Here is a 24,257-nt window from a genome sequence, read left to right as displayed (position 1 = left end):
AGAAGATGAACTGGTTTATTTCGAGCTTTATCAAACGCCGAATCATTTGGCGAGCCTGTCGTGACTCCTACTTGTGTCTTTGTCCGAAGTCGATGGGCCATATTTTACTAATGGTACTGGATTGTCCTTTGCGAACAGGACAGACGTTTATCCAAAGCTACATGAGCTAGCTTCCTCAGTCGAAAAAACTACACCGCTCTACTTCTTTAGCTGCTGAGTGTAGTGTGTTATTTGGGGTGCGGGGTGAGTCAGCTCGAGCTCGCCAGTAGAGGCACGAGCCGGAGCAGGGTAAGCCTTGGTTATAATCCACCAACATCGACGAGGAGGCACAGCGCTACCTCTACAGCGTCTCTCAGGGTGACTCACCCTCGTTACCATGGCAATGGCCGACTTTGGTACACTTGCCGGTGAGAATTATGACAAGCCCCATTCACTTCTGTTGGCGCGTCTTAGCTCCCCTTCTGGCTTGGCTATTTCAGTTGACGTTTACCCCATGATCTCTCGGATCAACTTTAATACCTCCTGGGCTGCAAGAGTTCCAATCATTGGTGTGACGTCAGAACTCTCTGCCTCGGCCATAGTCGTCTGGGTGACGCCTTTAAGAATGCCTTTGGGACCGACGAACTTTTACAGGACATGCAAACTTTACATCGGCAAGGCTAGTCTTTCTCCTCATAGCACCTGGGCAATTTTTCAGTGCGACTTTTTTTGTGCATGTCATGTGTAGCTACTGCATGCTTGTTTGAATGGACTATAGATGCCGCGATATTAATGGAGGGGACGCAGCTCTTTTGAAGGTTTTCACTCAGGACAGGCCAAATGGGCAGGCTTTCTAGGCAATCCCATCACAAAACTTACCATGTCCTAGGCCGCCGCGCCCTACCCACGGTATCCTAGCGACCACAGATGAAGATGCACCCTCGGTGCCGCCAGATCTGATCAGCACAGCTTGCCTACCATCCAGTTAATATGGTGTTTTTAGTTCTCTCAGAGGAGTCGACACTACGAAATTGAATTGCAAAGCGTAGATTTTTATTGCTCAGTTGAAATATCAGTTTTATTGCTTCTATGCCGATGTTTTTCATTCAACTATTTAATCACTTAGAGGTTGCAGCCCAAAGCTGTGAGACGGGTTTTATTATTCGTTCGTATTATTCCATGCGTGCATGAAATAATATTGGTAGCTCAACAAGAAACTGTTAATTCGATTGAATAACAAGTATTGCCAGATGAAGGACGAGAGCGCACAGTGGCCCCATATTTTATTATCACTTGGTCCACCTCCTTTGATATGAGGTACAGGCCTTTATCTCTCGCGTGCTGGGAACGAATGCATCAACTTGCTTTTCCGTATCATTCAGAATAGGGCCTACATCTGTGACGAAGTGCTTGCAATCGTTGATGGACTGTGAGACGAATTCGATTTCGATTTCGATTCCATGGGAGTATAACCGCTTTAAAAAGCTCACTTTTCAAGAAATGTATCAAATCGTCTACCTTTTTCGTGGATGACTGCTAAAATTTGACTTTAAACCACACTCAAGCTAGCGAACGCTTTTTGACGAGCTGTTTAGGATAATAGCCTGAAGAGTGTCACATTCGGTTGCAAAGGTGGCGGATCCTAAGTAGGTCCCCACTCCTCAGCCTTACGTTTAATTCGGATGCTGCAAAAGCTCCTACTGTCTTCTTTCCATTTGTTGAACCAAATGCCTATCTTATTTCATCACTACCCCCAGGGTAACTAAAATTAGTCTTCGCCTTCTTCACTATTTCATGAAGCAAACAAGTTTTATTTGTTCAATGTTACATACCTGTTGAATCAAGTTACATATCGTTCGAAACTGAAAAAACAATCAATTTATTGAGAACACCATCAAAATAAGTATCGACCTATTGGCTTTTCCCCGTCGTTTTCCGATCAAGACTCCACCTTTTATCAATCTATTTTCATGTAGATGAGGCGAATTTGGGGCTAATTCTCTATCATCTATCATCTGTCAGGTACATGCTGTACTTTCCATGGTTATTCAAATTAGGCCGTGCAACCAAGTTTTGATCCAAATACGAATTCAATGATTTGAAAAAACTATCATTTACAAAAATGTTGAAATTGGCAAAACAAGGTCTCCGAAAAATTGCATGATAACGATACTAGTATTGGACTAGTGATATTTCAAATCGTCACAGTTGCTCATAAATCAAGCAGCCCCGACATTTATATCCGAAACTGTATGAAACAGCCGGTCTTCTTTGTTTGTATATCTGGCGATATTTTTCATTGGTCTCGGTGTAGACCCATGAGAGCCTGAAGGTAGACCTACACGCCGAGAGAGGTAACAGTTGTTCCATACAAGTTTCGTATAAGCCGAGATTACGGTACAGGCGGTGCACTGTGAACATGGGAAGGTAGAACTGACGGTCTGAGGTACACTGCTTCCAAAAATAAACTCATACCTCACCTCTGAGCCCGCTCAAGGTACCTGAGTTTCTCCAGTTTTCGGCACTTGTGCTTCAACCTCCAAGCTACCTTCGTGACCGCGCGTTAGACGCTAACTAATTGGAAGTAAGCTATCGCTAAGGTAAGAACCCTACTTGATTTGGTCGATGGGCGCTATAAAGTCAATTTATGTCGTTTATTATTGCTGAGGTTGTATCCTTATTGCTTTCTCATAAAAGTTATCTTGGGGGTAAAGGCTATTTAATGGTGCATGTGTAATGAGCGCATGGGCTGCTTCGCCGGCATGGCCATCGCATCCAGGCTGAGTAAACCTGATGGTGGACTGAGACGAGAGCCAGTTATACCGAGCAGGTGGTGTGGGACATATTGGCCGCCATATCGCTCCACCCAATCTCTCGTCGGCCAGGCAAGAGATTGGAGCCAATTTCTATCCACCATGTAAGAGCGGGTCATGTCCGTCCTGGATTAGTTTGCTACTGATGCTACCATTTGGGTGCGGGAGCACATCGTGATGCTGGGTAGGGGATTGTCATTTTCAGCTACCCGTTTACTTCTTTGCGTTAGGGTTGTTTCCATTTCGCGAGAAGATGGACATCATGGCTGAATTTCTGTGCAGTGTTAGGCCTTATTATTCCCGAAAGAAACCTAGAACTCTGTTCTGAACAATTCAATCATTATTTGCGGTATAGATTCTGAGCCAGATGTTCTCTAAATTGACAATTGAATGGTCTCATGTCGTCAGCGATGACCGTTATCTCCGCTTACTTTTATCCCCATACCAGGCCTAGACCAGTCCTGTAGGCCTACCTATTGCGTCTCATATGACTAACTACGGGTCTTTCATATGCCTGGCCCATTGTGTATGCGCCATATGGTATCGAAACTTCATCAAATGCTTGGTGAACATGTCGCACCTGGTGCACCGTTATATGAACCGTATTGCCTGTCTCGTTCTATGCTGCCCCATTACCTCTCCCAGTGCAAAAATAATATGCGACTTGCCTCTCATAAAACCAGGTAATACGTTGACGATAAATTATAATGATAAAAAGAGACTCTCCTCGAGCATTTCTTTTTTTATTCTTTGTTTCCTTTTCGATGACTTTAAATTCTCGGCAATATTTCTTTCTGGTACACGATAAATGGAAGGAATGTAAGCCTACTCACGTTTCCCCTCAACAAAGGCAGGTCTAACTGAAATTCTCATACCAAGTACCTGATTTCGGCACTTATCTCTACCATTCACCTCAGCATACATTATATAACGTGCCTAAAATACCTCCACCAGAGGTAAGGCTTTCACTCGCTAAGCCTGTTGCATGGGTATGCCCTAACACTTTCTGCTCGGTACCTCATCTTGTTGGGCACAGGTGTATGATGTTACTCCTTCTCTTTCTACCTGTCTAGCTCTTACCCTTTCCAAATAATCCCAGTGCCTCGCAGGCACTGCAAAACGAACACATTGAGAGAGGATTTCGAAGAAGTACCTTTTACCCTTTTCTGCATATGCCGTGCATGGGCTAAAGGTTCCTAGCGGAGATATCCAATTACATCACAGTGAAATGTGATGATATGTTTTTCCTCTCCGACTTTGATAAGATATTGGTAGCAGTCGTCTGTCAGTGTTGATTAAACCACATATATGTTTCCAATTCTTGTAAAACATCTACCCAATGCCTTTCAGAAAGAAGTTTTAGGAAGGTAAAATAATAGAAGAAACTTAGGTTCTAATCCTTGACGGAAACCTGAAATGCCGAAAGTTCGATCGTGGACGAACCTAGACCGAGAAGAAACGTCTCAGTTAAGTGTGACCTCGTTGAACTGGTGTCGGAGCGATTAATTAGCTAGTTCCAGAGAAGCTTTGACTTCGCTGGATCCTTGATGTTACCTTCGCGCCCAATGTTTACCTCGAAATCCCGACTGTTGAGATTGTTGTCGAGCAGAAACGTAAGCCCGAGATGAGTCGTTCAGTCATGTCAGTCAGTATTTCCCATAAGACCCACGTTTGTTTGGTTACCGTACCTAAAAACAGCAGTACCTTTCACTGAATCCCATTCACCCCTTAACCCAAAGTGAAACAAAGTGTTGTTCTTCTCCATGTGTCTACAGGTAATCTAGCGGCAGTTTTTTTCTCCATGAGTGAATAGGTAGGGAATTTGGCTATGGGAAATTGCCTACGTCTACCGTCTATAGAGCAAGGTTTACACTCGTGTTCGGTGATTAGATAGCCCAAAATGAAACACTCGCAGATGAACAGGATGCCGAGAATATCGACCAGTTATCAACAACCTAGGTAAAGGTAGCTTATAGGCATAGTCCTTTCCCCTTCCCAAACATTCTGGCAAACCCAGTTGTCGACTTTTCTTTGTGTTTAGTGCCACTCCATCACGGGCGAGGTCCTGAGGAAGGTTGGCCATGCTGACTCCAGAAGAGAGAAGTTGACTCACAGTCACCTCAAGAATGGGCCTCGACGAAAGAGAGAAAAGAAAGGAAATGGGCGTCAAAGTGACCACTATCCCTCCCAACGATGTCAAGGGAGGCTGTGGCGACCAGTCTCCAGGTCGGCGTGGCCAGAGTAGATCTGGTCCTTCTAGGTTATCAAGTTACCAGCTCTGCTAATCGTTTCGGGGGTGGGGATTTCGTTGAATGACCTAATTGAATTGACTAACTGCTTTGCCGATTACATAGCGGTCAGTTTGTCGACTTGGTCAGAGGTAGCTCCGAGTTACCAGCTCTCAATCGTTTCGGGGAGGGAGTATGGGCGAAGGAGGTAACTGCATGGACCATCACCATCGTCCATTACTCCTAATTGGCGGCCATGTCGACGTGGCCAGCCCGTTACCTGATAGGTTATCAATTGAGCAGCACCAATGCCCGTACATGCAACCTGTGCACAGTGAGCGGACCGATAACAAAGCCATGGTAACTTGTATTCATTATCAATAATGGAGTGCCTGGAGGAGACCCCATTCCATGTGATATCTTCCACATCAGCCCGCCCCAGCTGTATTTGCCTTCTACTCGACTGTGTTTGCTGTACGCTCGAATCGGATCATGGGACTCATCACGGTAGACCTGGCTACATTATCATAATTTACTGCACCCATTGTGCATTTCAACAAACCATCAATTGCATTGTTGCTCATCGGATCGATATGCGATTAGCCACGTTTTTGCAACAGCCGACACCCTCTTGTGTCCGGAGCGTACCCGGGTTTCTTAGTCATTTGGGTCATTGTTGAACATGGCGTGGTTGTCGCCTCTCTCCGGTACAGATCGATATCAGAGAAATCGAAAGAAAAGCTACAAGTTAGTGACTTCCTGAAGTGACTGGTAACACATTCTAAGAAATCGGAATACTCCATTTCCCATCAGGGCGGCTTCAGTCGAAAGCAATTCGGTACTTTATACTTGTCATGAAATATCTTACATTTTCAATTGACTGTCTTTTTCAAACCAATCCTATGGAGTGAATATAGTCAGTGCAAATCTAGCTCTTAATTATGGTCAGGTACCACTGTAACGGTTTGAAAGAAGTGGCGAGACATTCCAGAATCATCCTCATCCTTTGTTTTGCATGATTCAAATTTTCATATCAATAAGCATTAAATTTCAATGATGCGATCAAATTATAGCCAGTGGACACGAAACATAACCGATAACTAATTGGGTGCTGATTAGAAATAGAGGTTTAAATTCAACTCGTATGTGTAGAGGTGCAGGAATCGATGACGTCTTTTGAGGTGCGGTATGGTGTATTTTCTGTATGTAAGCAGTGTATACGATGGTAACAGCTTACGCCAACCAGAGGTGTGTTCGATGTTTACACTGCCTACGGCAGATAGTTTGAGAACTTTTGAACGCCTGAAGAGTTTGAAAGAAAAATGTCCAGATTAAGATAACAATGGCCTGCATGGACGAAATGGCTAAACTCGAAGAAGCGACCATGGCTAAGAATGGCGAAGGCTCGAACCTGCAGGCCACGCATATCCTCTAATTTAACACTGTTCATGCGTTTGCCACTCAAACATCGCTTTGCCAATATGACGATGATTAGTGTTCAACGTTCTTACAGGCTAATCACACGAGTAAAAGAAAACGCCTAACTGTGATGTCAATTCTACCGTATTAGCATTCATGGCTGTTCAATGTCCACTCTGTCATCCTGGTCACCTTGCTCACGTTGAAGAAAACCAACCCAACCCGGCAATACGTACACTCAGCTCACCCTGCATATTCCCTGAGCATCCATTTTGTACTAAAAACCTTTCTTGTTTCCACCAACCTGCCAGTAGACAAATATGTTTCTTTCCGGTGCCTCCCAGCAAATGGCTCTGCGGGTTCCGCCGAGATGTAGCTGGATCCATGACTGGCGGCATGGTGATTCGTTTTAGCATATCTCTAAGGTGGAGACGACGAGTTGAATAAAAATGTGGACGGTCTTCGCTGTGGATTCTTAGTAGTGGACGCCATTTTGATTTGATGGTGGAAGGTGGATTTTGTAGGCACGCAAACTTGAGTTCACCAACAGTACTGCGGGTAGCTCCGCTCGAATATGCTGAGAGAGATTCATATTTAATAGAAAACTGACAAATCCAAACCAAGGTGATACAATACTAGTACGAAAAGGTTCAATCTTTAGGTATGTGCGTGGTGAAACCTTGTGCCGCGGCAAGCATTGCACCCCCATTTCTTTGCACGAAGCATTCATTACAACTTTATCAAAGATATACAGTTGATACACCACTGCTTACTATCTGAAGTTAAGCAACCAAGCGCAAACAGGGTTCTGTATCGTCATTCCGGATGCGGGCTAACTACATCTCCACCGCTATCCAAACTCCCCAACAAAAGAAGCGCGAGCTGTTTAAACCTGCAATCATTCGCTACAGAGCTGAAAATGATGGTGAATAATTGCGTATTAATGAAATACGGGAGAGGATGTGGCGGAGGCTGCCACAGTTTATCAGCCGCCGAAATTTGTTAATTTGAATAACAGGCGTATGCTGCTTGAAAGGGCACGGGGCTTTGACATTTTTATCTTATTCTAGAGACATACAGATAAAAGTTCATTTTCATGAGTAGCCTTTCGTGACTGTATACCTCTTAGCAAGTCTGAATACGCCGTCTCATGTTGGGGACATTTAGTATTAGTCCCTCATGTCAGTTTTAAAAAAGCCTCGACCCCTCCCATTGAGTTTCAGTGTGAAGCCGGTGATGGCTCATCATGTCATCTGGGAAAGGGTGAAAAAGTGTTCCGTTCCAAATCCATCAGAGCCGAGACGTTTCGGAAGTTTCTTTCTCTCCACGAAGTCACAGTACTCACCTGAGGGACTTCTCTTCCACCTTGTTTTTCATGTCAAATTATTGAGATCAGGGAGGGAAACAGTGGTGAAAGCACCTTCATCAGCTCCAGAAACCTCAGTGAATTGGTTCTCCCGGCCTACCAAACCAAGCAGAGGCTGAAAAGCGTTCCCAATCCATCATAGCCAAGACATTTTCGGAAGTTTTTTTCCTTTCCACGAAGTCACCGTGCTTCACCTGAGGGACTCTACTCTCACCAGGTTTTTCACCGCATGATTCATCTGGCCCTAGAGGTTACCGGGACTTCTTCTACACATAAATGGCACCATTTTCAATTGAGAGTTTTTCCATTTTCGTTTCTGCCGAGCTCTCCCGTGTGCCGCTTGTTAGCGGTCGGGATGAGTGTAAGAACGAAAAGACATTCCGCCTTCGTTTGGTTGGACACGATATTCTAAGGAGGATCTGATGTGATTTTCTTGTATAAAAGATATTAGTAAGGTTTGGCAAGATACACAGTAAATCTAACTAAAGTTACAGATCATTAGTCTCATAATGGTCCTAGGTAACCATTTTCACGATAGAATGCTCGCCTTCCTTCGAGCTGCTTATGGTACGAGGCGGATAAGATTGCTTTCTCTTTACAGCTAGCCTTCTACGAGTGTAAGACCATTTTTGCGTTAGCCGAACAAAATACCAAAGGTCAGCGGAGCGTGGTATCCGAAACACATGTAATACACAGCGGGCAAGATTCATGAGGAACCATTGTAGCAATGTGAAAAAGAGCTCAACCCGCCTGTCAACATGACGCTATTCATGAAAGGAAAAGGTCACCTTCCCAAAGCAGCGAGGACATTATCGCATAGCATAGCCTTGCGCAACTGTTAGTAATGAAGTGGGACTCAAGCTGAGGGAATATCTGATATCATAGACAGTTTCTGTCCGATTCTTCTTCAGCCTCCGGGCCTACGCCGAGATAAATATCCCTTATTCTTTGACTAACACCAGCTGCTTAGATTGTGTCTGAAGGTTTTCTGTTGATGCAAACAAGGATGTTCATTGTCCATCACCAAAATATGGTGAGAAGTTCTTTCCCACCAAAACGACATCCTACTGCTTTTCAGACGAAGCGTGATCTTCAAATCGTGCCCGTCTCATCTTGCCTACTATCTGATGGCCACTCGGGGCGGTTACCCCTGGCAATGGCGTACTAATCACCCAGCGTTACACAACAGCCGTCTTCCCACAATGGTCCACCTCGAGCAGTGCGCCCATAATATCACTTGCAATGACGGAATCGTTCTCTCAATTAGTCGCGGTTTTGACTACACAAAAGGCCGATGATTGCCCGTGTAAGGAGTAGCTAGTTTCTTTTAATTGTGGCTTGCGTCAGGGGAAGACCTCTCGGGTAGGTTTGATTGCTCCCGATAGAGTCAGACCAGCTGGGGATGATGGATAACGCTAAGCTACTTTGTCACTTTAGGCATTGCTCGCCCTCTTTACCGCTTCTTTTGTTCCAATGTCACAAGCTCCTGGCATCACACGATTATCAGGGGAGCACAAAGACACCTCAATTGAACGATTCGTTTGAGAAGTTTGATGTTGTCATTCGTTGGGGTGTAGTTCGGTACTCGGGGAGTTTAAGCTTGATAATCAATGAATTTTGATTTCAGGAGGCCAAGCAATAGTTGTGGCTTTTGGTCTTTGTCGATTGGAAGACAGGGGCCACTCTTGTTGCCGCTGATAAGCTGAAGGTTCCAGTTATTTGACAGGCAATTCAAATGAGAAAATGAAAGGATCTATTTGAAAGTGAAAGCAGGTATTTAAGCGAACAGTATCAACATCAATATTACATATCTACCAGGAATCACAGTTATTAACTTGATGTAGAAAACTGATGTTTTTGTTTTTGAGCTATTTCACATACAAATGTACTCTTATTTCGCAAAACAGAAGATGAGTTCTTTAAAATATGCTGCAATCGCTTTCAACGAATACAAAGACTATTCTCCGCACTGCTTGTGAACTTGTCACAAAAAGCAATCGTCTCTCTGCCTTTTCAAATTCACCAAGATCCATGTTTTATAGTAATTCGAAGCATGACATTTAAAGTTTGCCTTCTTCAGCAACAGGCAGTCAAAGAAAGAGACAATCTTCGGCATACATCGCATCAAAACCGTATCAAATTTCTATTTGTTCAGTAAGTCTCTTCATTTCGACTGTGAACCTTTTTCAAAGGTTACAACACTGCTTTATTCATGTTGACAGCCATTCTGTGTACATTTTGTCTGCATCCAAGTACGGGTTAGTCCGGCACTGACATTGCGGTTTGTGTCACCACCATGACAAGAGGATGAGTTACTTAATCCAGTTGTGTTGAAGTAGTTTGCCAATTTGATCGATGGTGCATCGCCTTCAGCATCATTCACATATTACCACTCGTTATCCTCTATTCATTATTTTGCATCATGTGTGGCAAGTTAGCGGAGAGCGACGGCGTCTTAGCAGTGGCTGAGAAAGAGAGGCGCCAGGAAAGGAAAACAAGGGTGTGAGGAAAAACCAGTGGATTACAATTTACAGGGCAACTGCTTGTAGTGAATCGAATTCCAGTCGGTCGGGGGATCCTGGTTGACCTGAACTCTGTGTCGGCCTTTTGAGCATCATGACTTCCATGATGAAATGCCATGATGTTGGCTTACCTCTACAAACTGATGAAATAGACTGTATGGGAGCGGTATAAACATGTAGCGGTAAAAACGATGAGGATGACGATGATGTCAGTAGAGACGCTTGTGCAATAGGAGTTTCATTGCGCAAGTGGTAATGGTGGTGTGTGTAATAGCGAAACCAATTGGTTCAATTGGCTGCTATTTTGTTCGTGTCGCTCAACGCAAAGCTATGTTGATGATAATACAGCATAAGATTGTGAAACGGGGCTTTTCGCGAAGAGCTCTTATCAGTAGAAGCTATACTGCTAATGAAGCAAATGTCTTGCCCCACTTTCCTCTTGTTGAGATCAGTAATTGAGGTTGTACAGAGCATTTAGCTCAGCAAATTTATCTTGGAAATTTCCTGGCCCCTTTCTGGTCAAGAAAATTCGCCACGTTACGCTGCAATTTCTTTGAATGCGATATTGCGTAACGAAAAAGACTGCTCAGACTTTTTTCGTTTTATCAACGTCATTTCCAAGCGTTCGCATTTCTTCTCAAAGATTCCTTCCAGATTTTGAGGAGACAGGTCAGACTCGGTAAATTAATTGGTAACGCATACTTTTAGGGAGGGAGTTAGCGTCACCGGCCGGGTGGAAGAAAGCGTCAAGATAAACCTCACCACAATATTTCTCCATTAATTTCATGAACAATGAAATTCAATTTTTTTCATCGTTCAGAAATAATTTAATCAATTTCATTTGAATGCCATTGTCTTCTTTGTATGTGGTAGGTTTTTTCTGTGCTGGGTGTCTCGATCGGAGATGGAGGACTGACGTTGACTGCACCATGGCGGCAAATTGTGAGATACCCCGATAGACATGGGGTTGGGTGACTAAGCATGGAGAGTATGATCCTCCCGGGATTGACATCGCTTCTAAAGTAAAATAGCACGAACGTGTGGGCTCAAGGCCGCTTAATATTTTAATGTTTTGATACAGGAACGATCCTTGGTGTAAAATGGTACCCGCATTAGGTTGGCGTTTGATTACTAGGGTCGTTCCATTTACAATGTACGTAACTATATTTTCAAAACTGGTGCAGTGATGGTGTTGGCCTAATGACGTCAAGTTTCAACTTCAAATTCCAAATGAAGTATATAACTGGTACAGAAAGGTCTTGTTCACTCTTATAAAACTGTGCTTATGGTGGAAAATACTCGCAGCCTATTGGCTTGCAATGTCAAAAGAATTTATATTACACGCTCTAGAATGGCTCTTTCACCGGCCCATTGTGACGAATTTCATCCCCACCTCCTGGCTACGACAACTTCTAGCGCGTATCTGAAGAAGGAGCACTCATGTCACGCGATATAACGATTTGGTAACGAGATTTTGACGGGTGTGGAGAGAAGCGACACGTATCACCTCCGATACAGGGGAACTTAGATTATGAAGAATTCGTTGATGGGTGAATAATATGATTTCATAGGCAAACAAAGGAAATTGTCACTTTTTATCTGCAGGCGGCTGCTGATGTCGTGCTCTTTAGCGCACAGGCATCACACGCTTACTGATATTAGTATGTTTGGGAGGTTAAAACGTTGGCTCACCACATGATATGATTGGGAAAAAGCATTTTTGACATCGATTCTCAACACAGTGTTGACAAAAGTTCAAGAAGCTCATATCAAGCGAAATTGTGGTTCAACATGCAGGTGAGGGTGAAGTTCGGGGTACAAGCCGCTAAGGCAATAGCTTGCGCAACCAAGACCGGCGAACCCTTTGAACTAGGTAGGGCCATCTGTATTCCTAAAGGACAAGACTACTGACCAAACATTCTATCAAAACCTCGAGACGATCAAAGTGCTAATAGGTATCACGGTACCTTGATTTTGACGGTTTTTTTCAGAGGTTCCATTCGTATCGCTTTGCCCCTTTCCTAACACCTTAATGCCCCCCCCCCCCCCCCGTGACCCCCTATACTAATGACGGTTCCCATTGGTGTCTTTCAGGATAGCATGTCAAGTGCCGACAGTGAAATGAGCGGAGAAAGAAGCTCCTCGCCTGCCGGGGAAGAAACATCAAGTCCCAAAGCTCTCGATACAAAAATGGGTGAGTGCTCTCCGCCAGTGTCTATTGCTCTCTTTTGGATGATGTAGTTGGTCCATTTTCGGGAATGTCGTCGTTATATCAGCTGTTGCCATTGTTTGAGAGAACTTTCAGACCAACTTCCAGTGATTGGTAAGCACCTATTGCCATTGGAGCCAGCCTGTTGGCTCTGGGACTCAGTTGTAGGGCAACCGATATCTTTCAACTTTGAATTTCAACGTTTATTTCAAAGCCGCCAGAATTTCTCTGTTAGCCTCTGTCTTTGGTTAATCTATCGTCCCCCATGCCTGTGTTTTCCTGTTTTGGCCAAGTCAGTCGTTAATTTTGACCGCGGCTTCCATACCAATAGGTGTGGCATCACCTGTGTATGTGGTGGATCCCCGTCCACCGCACGGCAGCGGAAGTCATCCGAGTCACGAGCACAACTCGTAAGCGAACAATAAAAACCGATCGAATTATCAATACACGCAATTACGGCTAAAAAGTGCAGAATTTCAGGCATTGCATGGCTGCCAAAACAGTACTCATGACGTCACAGGGGACATCTCGCCTCCATGGCACACATACACCTTAAAGAACGGACTGTCTCCATGGCGACGGGTACCAAGGAGTGATCACAACCGGCTCCTGTCGTGTGCACCAGTAACTCAGCACAATACCTGCTTTACTACGGGCTAAAATCTGTTTTGTAGCAAATTGCATGTAAAGAGGCAGGGTAAACAGATTCTATTGATTTTTGATCGTCATTACAGTTTTAGTGTACTTTGTCGACTTCACATGTTCAAGGCAGAAATTAACGTGAGGAGTTGTGATTACTTGGCGACTAATGTTATTAAGAGACACCGCAAGTCTCTGCCAACATAAAAGAATATATTATGGTTTCTCCAGTTTGTACTTTTGTATTTCTGCGAGCTTGAATGGCATCTTAGAATGCTGCATTCTTATTCTTTCTCCTTGAGCGAGTTGATCGATTCATTGAGAGTATTAGTGATGAATGGTGATTTGCATTTGCCGAAAGCTTTCTGATTTTATGGATCTGAGATTTGAGATGAATGCGACATTAGGTGGTTTAGCGTAACGAGTAATCGAGAGGAGACGCCGCGAGATGTTAGCAGCCCAGGGATTCTCCAAGAGACACGTAGAAGTCGATCAGAAGGATGAGATCAAACCAATTCCGGTTTAGACCAAAGCATTCTCAGCGGTAAAGCGATACACTTCCACTTCCAACAGTCTACCATCTTGACTCCCCAAGCTACGCGCTATAAACACCGATCGATAAGTTACATCATAATTGTTACATAAGCCTATCAAAGCAATCAAGCGTGTTTCTTTAGCAACGTAATATGGCTGCCATGTCGAGAATAGAGACTTTCTATCGATCCTCCTCGTGAGGAAGTCGATTCGTGATATCTTCAGCTGTCTTTAATGATCTGGCCTTCATTGGCTTGGCTCTTAATATCGGTAGATAGTGATCAATACTGTTCAGTTTTTGTCACTGAGATACCGCCAGTGATTTAAGGCAAGGACGTTTATATAAAACGTCCTTGTTTACAGACAGGCTTGAAACCAGTTCGAGAAAGGTTTATCGCTAGAATGACGGTTACCAAAGGCTCTCTCGGATCAGACGGAAGCTGAATTCTTGCATTGGAAGGATTGAGACATGTGAGAGGCCGCTCTATCCTGGCGCTGGAGTCTGTGACATATCTGACATTCCAAACGTGTCCATCACATTCATTCTCTATCGTGTAGATTCCACCAGGACACGTTTCCACCCAAGTCAGTCCTCCAAACCGTGGAACAAAAGCATATGCACCTCTGTGCCGGTCCACTCTCCCATTTCCATTTTCTAATTGAAATGGACGTTAATGCCAGAGTGCCCCGCAGTTGTCTGGCTCAATCGTCGCACAAGCTGTTACCCGCGCCGGCTGAACCCTCTGGTTAATTTACTCTTCACCACACGCCGAATGCACTTCTCTCAGGTTTTACATGTAAAGATGAAATTGGGAGTAAAGCCTTTTCGGCAAAGAGAAAGACTACTTTCAGTTTGTCGTATACTGGAATCGCTCCTTATCAGTTTGATCAGTGCTTGAGTTAAGAACCCCGGAACGAGATTTTTGCCGGCCAACAGAAAAGTACAGAGCCTTGGCACACCAGCCGTTTGGTTGAAGCTCTCACCGCACCATTTGACTTTAGGGTTGTACGTTGGTGCGCAACGAAACTTCCGAGCAGTCTTGATGAAACAGACCTCTAGATGTCGATCGGCTATCATCGTCGATAAGGGGGTTCCGGTCTCAATCGTCTTCGAACAATCGGGCGAGCGATTGACGTCCACCTCAGTACCCGTCAGTTTTGGTGCGATTCTCTGTTGGACCTGAGGAACTGTTATCCCCATTTATGAACTTCAGGCTAAAACAAACACAATTACTCTCCGGAGTTAGCATTCCCCGTTACCCCCTATAGAGGTTGGTCAAATTGAATAACGCCGACACGGATGCTGGGCGAAGAGGCCTAACCTTTTGGGGCTATTAACTAAGTTATGCTACAGTAGCCACGTAATGAATTCATCCGATCACCATGACTACGGGCACGCTGTTTAATACATATTGTTCCTCATCAGGAGCATATGTTCCCCCCATTGTACCCATGTCCATTATGTCTTTGTCCTCTTTAGAAGTGAGACAAGAAAGGTCACACACGAGTCCAGCCTCGCCAGTGCTTTGTGTGACCCTGTTCAGACCCGCTTTCACATTGTGTGTCTTTGTCTTTAGTGTGACAGCTACCCTGTGACGTTAGCTGGCCAGGGAACAATGGGATGAGAGGTGGCATTAATTATAGAGTGCTTGCCATCTGAAAAAAGACTCTTGCGACACCTCTGTTAGTTTGAAATGCTTCCTCATCAAATTATCTCGATTGTGCAATATCTAGGAAGCCGTTGGACCAAGGATCAAGGAAGACCATCTCGAATCAAGAACCAACTCGTGCCCGCTGCTGATTGACACTCGCTGACCCCTTCCCGACATTTCATTGAACTAACAGAGATGCGCAGCGTTCCCCCTCTGTTCCTTGACAGGCCCGATTAATGCGGGTCCTGGGGAGCGTGTCCCTTGGAAACGGGCGTCCACGGCGTGTCAGAGCTGACAATCAACTGGAGGCGTTCACGGCCTCGTATCAAGAGGTCACACCCTTTGTCCACGAGTCAAGGACGGCGACATTTTGTTATCTGCATCATGTAAACTTTTCAGGTTCTTCTTGATGGGCGTTTCTTTCTCCTCTCGACCGCTTGAGATTCTATAGTATATTATGAAGGCTATGGACATTACTTTTTCATGGCGATCACGCTTGGGACTGTGGCTTTTAGCGCATCTTCACAGACTTGAGGTCTGCTAAAGCTCAATGTTTGTCACTAGGGAGTCCAAATCAAATAATCGCGAGTGGTGTGCAGAATGTTCCATTTGGGTTTTTTGCGTGTAAGATGCTTGTGCGATAACATCCGATGTACGGACGAGCATCTATGATGCCGAGAAAACCAACAGAGACTGTGGGATCTGTTCAGCGCGCCATGAAAATGAATGACCATGTTCTAGAAACGCTTCAAATTGCGGACATGATAATTGGAAATCATCTCCTCAAACTCACAATGGAACTCATCTACAAACTGATATCGTCGTTTTTTGTTTGAATCCGCGACTGGAGATTAGAAAACAAAACCAGTGTAAGACAATGCCTTGTCGACGAGAGATGACAATTTCTTTTCAATAGTTCAGTCACAAAATCATATCATGTAACATTAAATGAGTCGAGTTTCATCGTGAATGAAGATTATACCTGAAGACACATTCTCCGAGTTGGCGTCTAAGTTTCAGGTAATAGACGAAAGACGGGGAATTATTCTCAAATCTTTTCATGTAATTTGTTCGATATCTTCTTGAATTACTAGAAATTCTTGTCAAGTTTATGTAAAAACGTGCAGTATTTGAGAATCACCCGCTTACGTAAGCCTTTGTCAATCTGATCCAAATGAAATGACAAGAAAAAGCCAATAGTTTCTTTGGTGAGAGAACTATTATTAGCTGGCTTCTAATGTGTTCTGTGCTAGTCAAATTCTTGGATCAATTCCCTATAAAATTAAATTGATTTTGAAGGTTATGTTGTCGAGTTGTCATCTGTACTTTTTCTGTTCACATGACGACATGGATGACGTCATCGGAGATGTCAATATATGTTTCTATTTACATGTATGTACATTTGGAACGAGTTGGTCAAATCGAATTATTTCTGGACTGGCGACCATTAACCAGCAGTTTCTAGCCATTATCCATCGCCATTGTCTTTTCCCGTTGATATCGAAATTCATCCATTGATTTCGTCCGCGTGTTTCCCATTCTGGTCCCCACTCCTATGATCAGTCAAGCCCATGGTCGCGGTGCATGTCTCTTTACACAACCGCAGGTGCGCCATTAAATGAAATCAAGAGTGGGCATTTTTCATATTTTATTTCACGCAGGGCACATTCTCCATCATCCAGATTTTTCTAACCAGCGCAGCACACACGTGTCCATTTTTCATTAACTTGTGCAGTGAATGTTGTGGAAAATCTCGTGCTTTCTCCTGAATGGGGCAGATGATGACGGAGACTCCTGGCGTTGGAATGCTCCATTAGAAACCCGGTTTTTGTGTTGACTGGCACTGTCACAATTCGAGTAAAGTCCGAAGCCCATGTGAAGTCACATTTGGGTCAACTGCCGATCACTCCTTTGGCCGACTTTTAACTGTCATCTTACAATATTACATGTAAACTATCAAAGTAATCCTCGCCAACCTATTAATTTCGAAACCAATGAATTAATTGCTTGCCCTCGAATTCATCATTAAAATGCATTCGTCAGGATAAGGACACAATGGCTTCACCGGCGATTCCTTTGTTGCCCTATCCTACTTTCACTCATGACCGTCGACATGTACCTTGCCGAAATCCATTTCACAATTAGTTCCAAACAATACTTTCACCAATCATCCATACATTTGACCTGATCGCATCTGTCACGAATCACTTGAAAATATATGTAAGCCAGAATGTTATACAAAAAGCAGTGTTTCCGTTGAGTATTGTTATAGATATTTCATTACATGTAATTATGCTCATCGTACATTCTCCAAAGGTGAATTTGAGGATCAGTGCTGTTGTAGTAAATATGTCATTTGAGCTCTCATATTAGTGACAACTTCGATAGAGCCCGAGGTCATATCGGAAGCAGGGTGCAGCGTGTTATTGCTCACACCACGTGACCTACGCGCGATCAGCAACGTTATTGGGGAGAGGCCAATTTGGAAATTGGAGATTTTGCTCCTGGACATACGTATAGATTTTTGCAGTGTATACCCATTTTGTAACCATTTTGTTCCCAGTCATAATTGAGATCAAGCCACTTACAAATGCTGACGTGTGATGAATGGATTATCCGAATTCCGCTTTAAAATGCTCGTTCACTTTTAATCAGTAACCATCAATAATCCATGACAAATATCAAATATCAAATTGCTTATTGCTCTGTATAAAAAGCTATTTTACTTATCGGTACAATGTAGGCCTTTTAATGCAATAAAAATGTATTGAAAATACAACGACTACATGCATATATATGTAACATGATGAAAATTTAACATTTACATACTAAAGATGATCAGACGATATACTAGTAGATACATACATGGACAGTGGAACCCCAGGCTGATGATGTTTCTTCATTAAGAGCAGAAAAAAACAAGTGAATAAAATATTTGGACTCAAAAATATTTTTCATCCTTCAGAGTTGAATTTTTTCATAAGTTCAAAATTCTGAAAAATTTTCAAAGCCAAACTTTTTTGGGGCTGATGATGTTTCTTCATTTTGAGCAGAAAAAAAGCAAGTGAAAAAATATTCGGACTTGAAAGCAGAAATATTGGCAGCATTCGTCTTTTCATTTCTCATCATTCCACATTTTAGAATGCTCCAATGTGTTCAGTGATAGATGAGGACTGCGCCGCGCGTTAGAACCACTCCTATAGGAGTAAAAAACAGCGAAATCTAATATGGTGATTCGTGGTTACTATCGAATTATTTGCATTCGTTAAAACTCGAATGTATAAATGTATAGAAAGGCAGTGCTTGTCACACATCTGCTGAAGCGTTCCAACAATTTCAAAACCTCTTTAATTTCTCCTTTTAACTTTTTTCGTGGTGGTGTTAAACTGTTAAACTGAAATGCGTGTTTAATATAACCAGGAGCCTTTTGATCGATCGATGTTAGATATAAGCTTACCATCATTTTGGTTTTTAGTGCATATCCAAAGCTTGCTAAAAAAACTGAATGGTTGAAATCGGAGAATGTTGGAGAGGACAGGATGGCCTATCCATTGGCGAATGGCTACATCACAAGTGGCCAGCAGAGGGAGTCGGCAAGAACTCGATGGAAACGTTAAATACAAACTACTTCAACAAATTGGAGAAGATGTCTGACTTCAGTTGGCTGTAGATTGCCGGAAGACAAACCCCTTTTTCAATCTTTCCTCTGTTTTAGTCTTCCCTCGTTGCGTGTTCAGAATAATCAAGTGTTCCACGCCCTTGGGAAAGAAAGCCATTACTTTATTCACTGCTCCTAAACCGAACCATCTTGACGCCAAAAATTTCTGCCTCGCGACATGCTGCACGATAACACTCTCCTTTGAGCGTAATTCAGTGCCAAGAAAAACAAACTGCAAACCAGTGCATCGATTGGCGCTCAAGCCCCGAAACGTAACCATTCAAATCAAGATGGTGGATCGGCGTGGCACTTGGTCGAGAAGGAAGGATGACGTCATCCGCTCTCGTTCAAAAATCAACGACATCTGATTTTTTAAGGAGGCAATCTCACTCGCTATTTCTGACTGAAGAATCATGGAGATTGACGCCTCCAATGACACTGCTGCATGGTTTGGGAATAATGTGATGATCGAAGGAAAGCCTTTTTATAATTCACTTCTCCGAAATTGTGACGTCGGAGTATAAAGAGCGATCTTGCTATTTAATGGCCGCGAAAAAAAACCCTCTGCCAAACATGATGCTTCGGATGGTTACTAGGGGTACCGATCGATAAAGCTTTACATACTGTTGCCATTAGAATTAGTTTCTCTCCATGTTTAAATATTTGATTTTAAAGACGCGGGCCTTGATTGTGCCAAGTTACCATGCCTGGAGCAGAGGAAGCGATCCGCCACGCCGCTTATGCAACAAAAAACTGCTAACTGTGCTCTAGCATTACCGATCGCGATACAAAGAAAGCGGTTCACGTTTCGAGTGTTCTAAATGTAAAAGGTTGCTAAGATGCATTGATGATGCCTTGGAGTGCCGAAATGTTCTTTGTGTTTTCGGAAGTGAGAGAAATAGAGTGATGGCACGTATATCGAGTAGAGGCATTAACTCTTTTAGAGGAAGAATGAGATTTGGGGATATTTTGTCATTGAAAAATAGCTTCCGGTTGCAAGCCTATGGCTGCCATAACGAAATAGTTCCCATTGATACTTTTTGGATGACAGAGGTCAGACCCGGTCCTTAACTGAACCGGAAGTGGCAACTTGTTGCAGGAAAGCGGGGACGAGCGTGCCTCAGCTGATAACACCGGGCACTGGAAGGTCATAACGGTGTAATTAGGCCTGGGCGGTTAGAGTGTTGTCTTGTGAGAGAATCGAAACATGACAGGACGAGAGTCCGGGCGCATTGTCGCACTTTAGGAGACATGCCTCGGATGTGGAGCTTCCGTTCAATTTAGTGGCATTGTGGAACTTTGATTTCATTGTAATTTCCGTAATAAAAACTCATCTCATCCTCATACGCACACCATAACGTGTATCTGCATCCACAACATCTGTATGTGACGATGCCAGATTGTATAAAGGTAACATGCTTCTCCAGTGACATGATCATAACATCAGCGAGCTGCAAATATTATCTCTCTCAAAACTTGGTGAAAATAGCACATTGCTTTTTATCAAGATTAAAGTTTAAATTCTAAATGTACTCTTCCCAATATTTAGGATGGACAATAATATTCTCCTCTATACATGGTGTCGCTTGACATTGACTTTTTCTTTTCTTACTCAGTGATATAATGACACCCCATCCATACGTCCTTCGCCTTGAATTACCCCTTTTTCCCCTTACATAGACTGATGCATGCATGATGTATATATACTTACTTCATCATCAAAGAGACCAGTAACTGAAATTAGAATCTCTGTCATAGATACACAGGGCTTATTTTGGCCTCAGGGCGTTAGTTCTGACCTTTTCGTTATGAAATTGTGCAAGAAATATCAGCGCTATTTGTTACAGACCCAAGCAAGTCATCATCGTATTTTGCTTTCCGAATCTGCATCGGTCGGGCAAAGTCTAAAAAATCTGAAAATCTTCTCAAACTCATCCAGTTTGATCTGAATTGAATAGGTCTTCTAAGAACTGTGACTGAAATGATGGTCGGATATGGATGTTCATGAGGGACCATCATCAGTTCTCGATTGTAACATCTCCAAAGCTCGGCCGATCTCGAGAGAGAAGCCTTCACCTACTGAATATAGAAAAAGGCCACATCTCATTACCCGCCCGAGGCGTTGATACCGCGGCAAATTAAACTGCAGAAGCGATCAGGGATTATCGATGTAACGGGCTTCCGAACAATGGGAATCCGTCTTTTTAGTTTGACCCGCCCCTTGGATGTGCTTAGCAACGGAGATTCGTCGCCATGTCAATACAACTCGTCACACCCGCAGCGGAACTCTCCAAGTGATGCGAGAGCGAGGCTGAAGCGTGCCGCTATCGATTGAACCGATATTGGACCACTGTTCCATCATACGCCTTTATGATTAGAGCGAGACATTTTACAGCACCTGAGCTGGCAACATTTTATTGAGAAAGGAGCTTGTTTGTCCATATGTTTGCTTTAGCTTCAGATGAAATTTGGTTGAGTCCATGTGTCGCTGAGGGATTTGTAAATTGTATTGCTTGAGAACTGACGCGAGGCATTGTAACACAATAGTGACATATCGATTGGCTGTTTTATTAAGGCCTGTTCATTCATAGATGCCGCATTGACTCGTCGATACCGCTGCTATTCATAGAAGCTATCGCATGGAGATACAGCATCGTCATCCCTTTGTCTTCTCAAATCGGAGGAATCTTCGAGGCGCTGGTTTGATGAGCTTCTTCGCCTTTAACTAGCATTTCCTGCGTCACCTCATGTCATTCTTGAGATTCCTCACACGAGGCGGTTTAGGGGCGATCTACTTCTTTGAATTGCTTAACGACTTGAATTCCCGCGAAGGCTCTCCCATTCCTAATACAGCCGATAGGAGGACGCTGGAGTTTTCTTTCGTGTTATCAAGCGGGGAGTTGTTCGTGGAACCATAACGTGTAGGAAATCATTCATTGACAATCAATATTGTGAAATAACAAGAAGATTATCACATGCAGAGACAAGGATAGCGATAGTGTTTCCAAGGGATACTTGTGGATTTACCAATCATTAATTGGAATACACCTTCTTATTGTGGAAACTTTACAAATTCAAGTTGGATATTTCGGATTTGTACCGGTTTCCTGGTCGGGTTCCCTTCATGGATGTTGCCTCGCTTGCCAAGTTCGACTGGCCCATGGGACTGAATGAGGAGGCCCGTCTCTGGCAGTGTAGGCAATTGAACCGGATGATGTTGCACAGTGGCCTGGACTGTCCCTCGGGAGCCTTACGGATACCTGACCGCCTTCCGTTACATAGTAGTAGAATGTCGCCACCAAAAGACATTGCCGCTAAGGCGGGCATGACCTCAGGTTAGCAACGTGTCTTCGATGTGTTTCACCATCTTGTTATCATTGTTGTGTTTGTTTCTCAATCATCCTTTCGATAGCTGAAGAGCTGTATTGGTTGATTGTCTGACTTGGCTCACCTTTTTCAGTACCGCTTCCTGTGCGAAGTCATTTTGGGTCGACATGGTTTTGTTCATCGTGTCTAATTATGGTAATTTGGTGGGTGGTAAACAGAGAAATTAACAAACACGCATGCAGAGTAGGTTTCGGTAAAGGGTAATAACGTTAGTTCATCCTTGAGGAAGCCTCCCACATGGAATTATCGCCCATCTCGGTCTCAGAGGCGTTTTCCTGGTAATCTCGGTACGCCTCCTTAGAGGGTGTAACGAAAACAAGAAAATCATATCGCATAAAATCGATTTGTTAATCTAAAAATGTCACCAGGGCGGAACTTGGAAAATGTGTAGCGATCTTCGCGTTATACCATTGCGCCAATATTGGCTTCCAAGTATTCATCTTGGCAATGTTAGCTCCAAAGAAATGACCGGGAAGATGATTATCATGGGAAGACTCTTAACCAGTACTTGACTTTTTACCATTTTCAATGATATAATCGATGACGGTGTCAACTTGGTTTCCAACTCTTGACGGGTCAACATACAGGTACTGTGCATATTGTTTGGTCCTCCATTCCAGCTTTATTGCCTCATATCCTGCTTCGAATGAGATAAACAGTATTAATCACTCATGTAAGCCTATGAGTCAGATGTACCGGCCATGGCTTCATTGTTACTCTTTGTCCCATTTGAAAAACGTGTAAACGCAAGAAAAGCGACTGAGCTCGTTTTTATTGACAACTCTCTCAAAAGCCCCCACCTGCCAGCTGGGTACATTCGGTCGTGTTGCCTTTGGTTTTCCCATGCAATCAAAACAGCTTGGTATAATTTACTGAATAGGCTAACGGCAATTTTACTGTTTTGTATATGGGGAAGTCCGGATCTCATTGTCTAACTTCGTAAAAACTTAAATATTCATTTTGAAATTATGTACACAACCTGGACTGACATGACTGAACGCACAGCTGTCTCCATTTGTAGCGTCTTCGTTTCTCTAATGTAACCCACCATTGCATTGATCAGTGATGTTGGGTAAGCGTTGATGACCTGTGTCTTACCTTGGCAACTATTGGCTGCAGACGATACAAGCAAACATTGACAAACTATTGACTGATTTCACTGCTTATTATGTGATTCTTTCGCCATTTGCTTTCACTATCGATTAGGAAGGCGACGCCAATTATACGGAAAGTGAAGATTTCGTTGCGCTTTTTGAGTCTCCCCCTAGGAATAGGAATATAAACTAAAACGTGGATCAGAGGACAGTGCCTCCTCTGTCAGCAGGGCAAGCTCTTTGTTTGGTTATTGACTCCATACTCCGATGTAACGGACTTTTATAGAATGTCCACTCTTCAAGTGCTCATCATCCGGGACCTCAATCTGTCGTCTCCCCGACCTCCAATATGATATTCTCTCATTGTTTTTTCCCTAATAATTATAGATGTGATAAATGATTCAGAGTTCACGAATCGATAAGTGCATCTCATATCAAAAAGGTATGAATTACACGTACTTGAATGTGTTATTCGAACATAGTCCAGTCCTATTTAGGTTGAAATCGATAATGAAGACATTTGGCATCAATCGTGACAACTATAGGTTGCGGTATTGATACGTGTATCGAATACTGGTTGGCAAACAATGGAGCTCAACTTACATTATTCACCAACTGGTGTCACCGATGAGTATCTAGTCTGCTCTGGGGAAAAAAGGATGAACGAATTCGAGATACGATTAAATATTCACCGCACCTCTCTCTCTCTTTTGTTAGGCAGCTGCCAAGGAGGGAGCAATTAAAACAGTAGGAATAA

General features: G+C 43.4%; 1 protein-coding gene across 5 annotated transcripts in view; it reads left to right on the top strand.

The window, feature by feature from the left end:
• LOC135485975 (nucleolar protein 4-like) overlaps window positions 1-24,257 on the top strand; it is a 104,606-nt gene that overhangs the window by 66,158 nt on the left and 14,191 nt on the right. For all 5 annotated transcript variants that reach the window (XM_064768409.1, XM_064768408.1, XM_064768413.1 and 2 more), the window contains exon 5: window positions 12,422-12,521. In XM_064768409.1, coding sequence (XP_064624479.1) covers window positions 12,422-12,521 — 100 coding nt within the window. The remainder of the gene's footprint in view (window positions 1-12,421; window positions 12,522-24,257) is intronic.

Source organism: Lineus longissimus, chromosome 4, assembly GCF_910592395.1.
Source record: "Lineus longissimus chromosome 4, tnLinLong1.2, whole genome shotgun sequence".
NCBI lineage: Eukaryota > Metazoa > Nemertea > Pilidiophora > Heteronemertea > Lineidae > Lineus > Lineus longissimus.
This window is presented reverse-complemented; position numbering and strand designations above follow the sequence as displayed.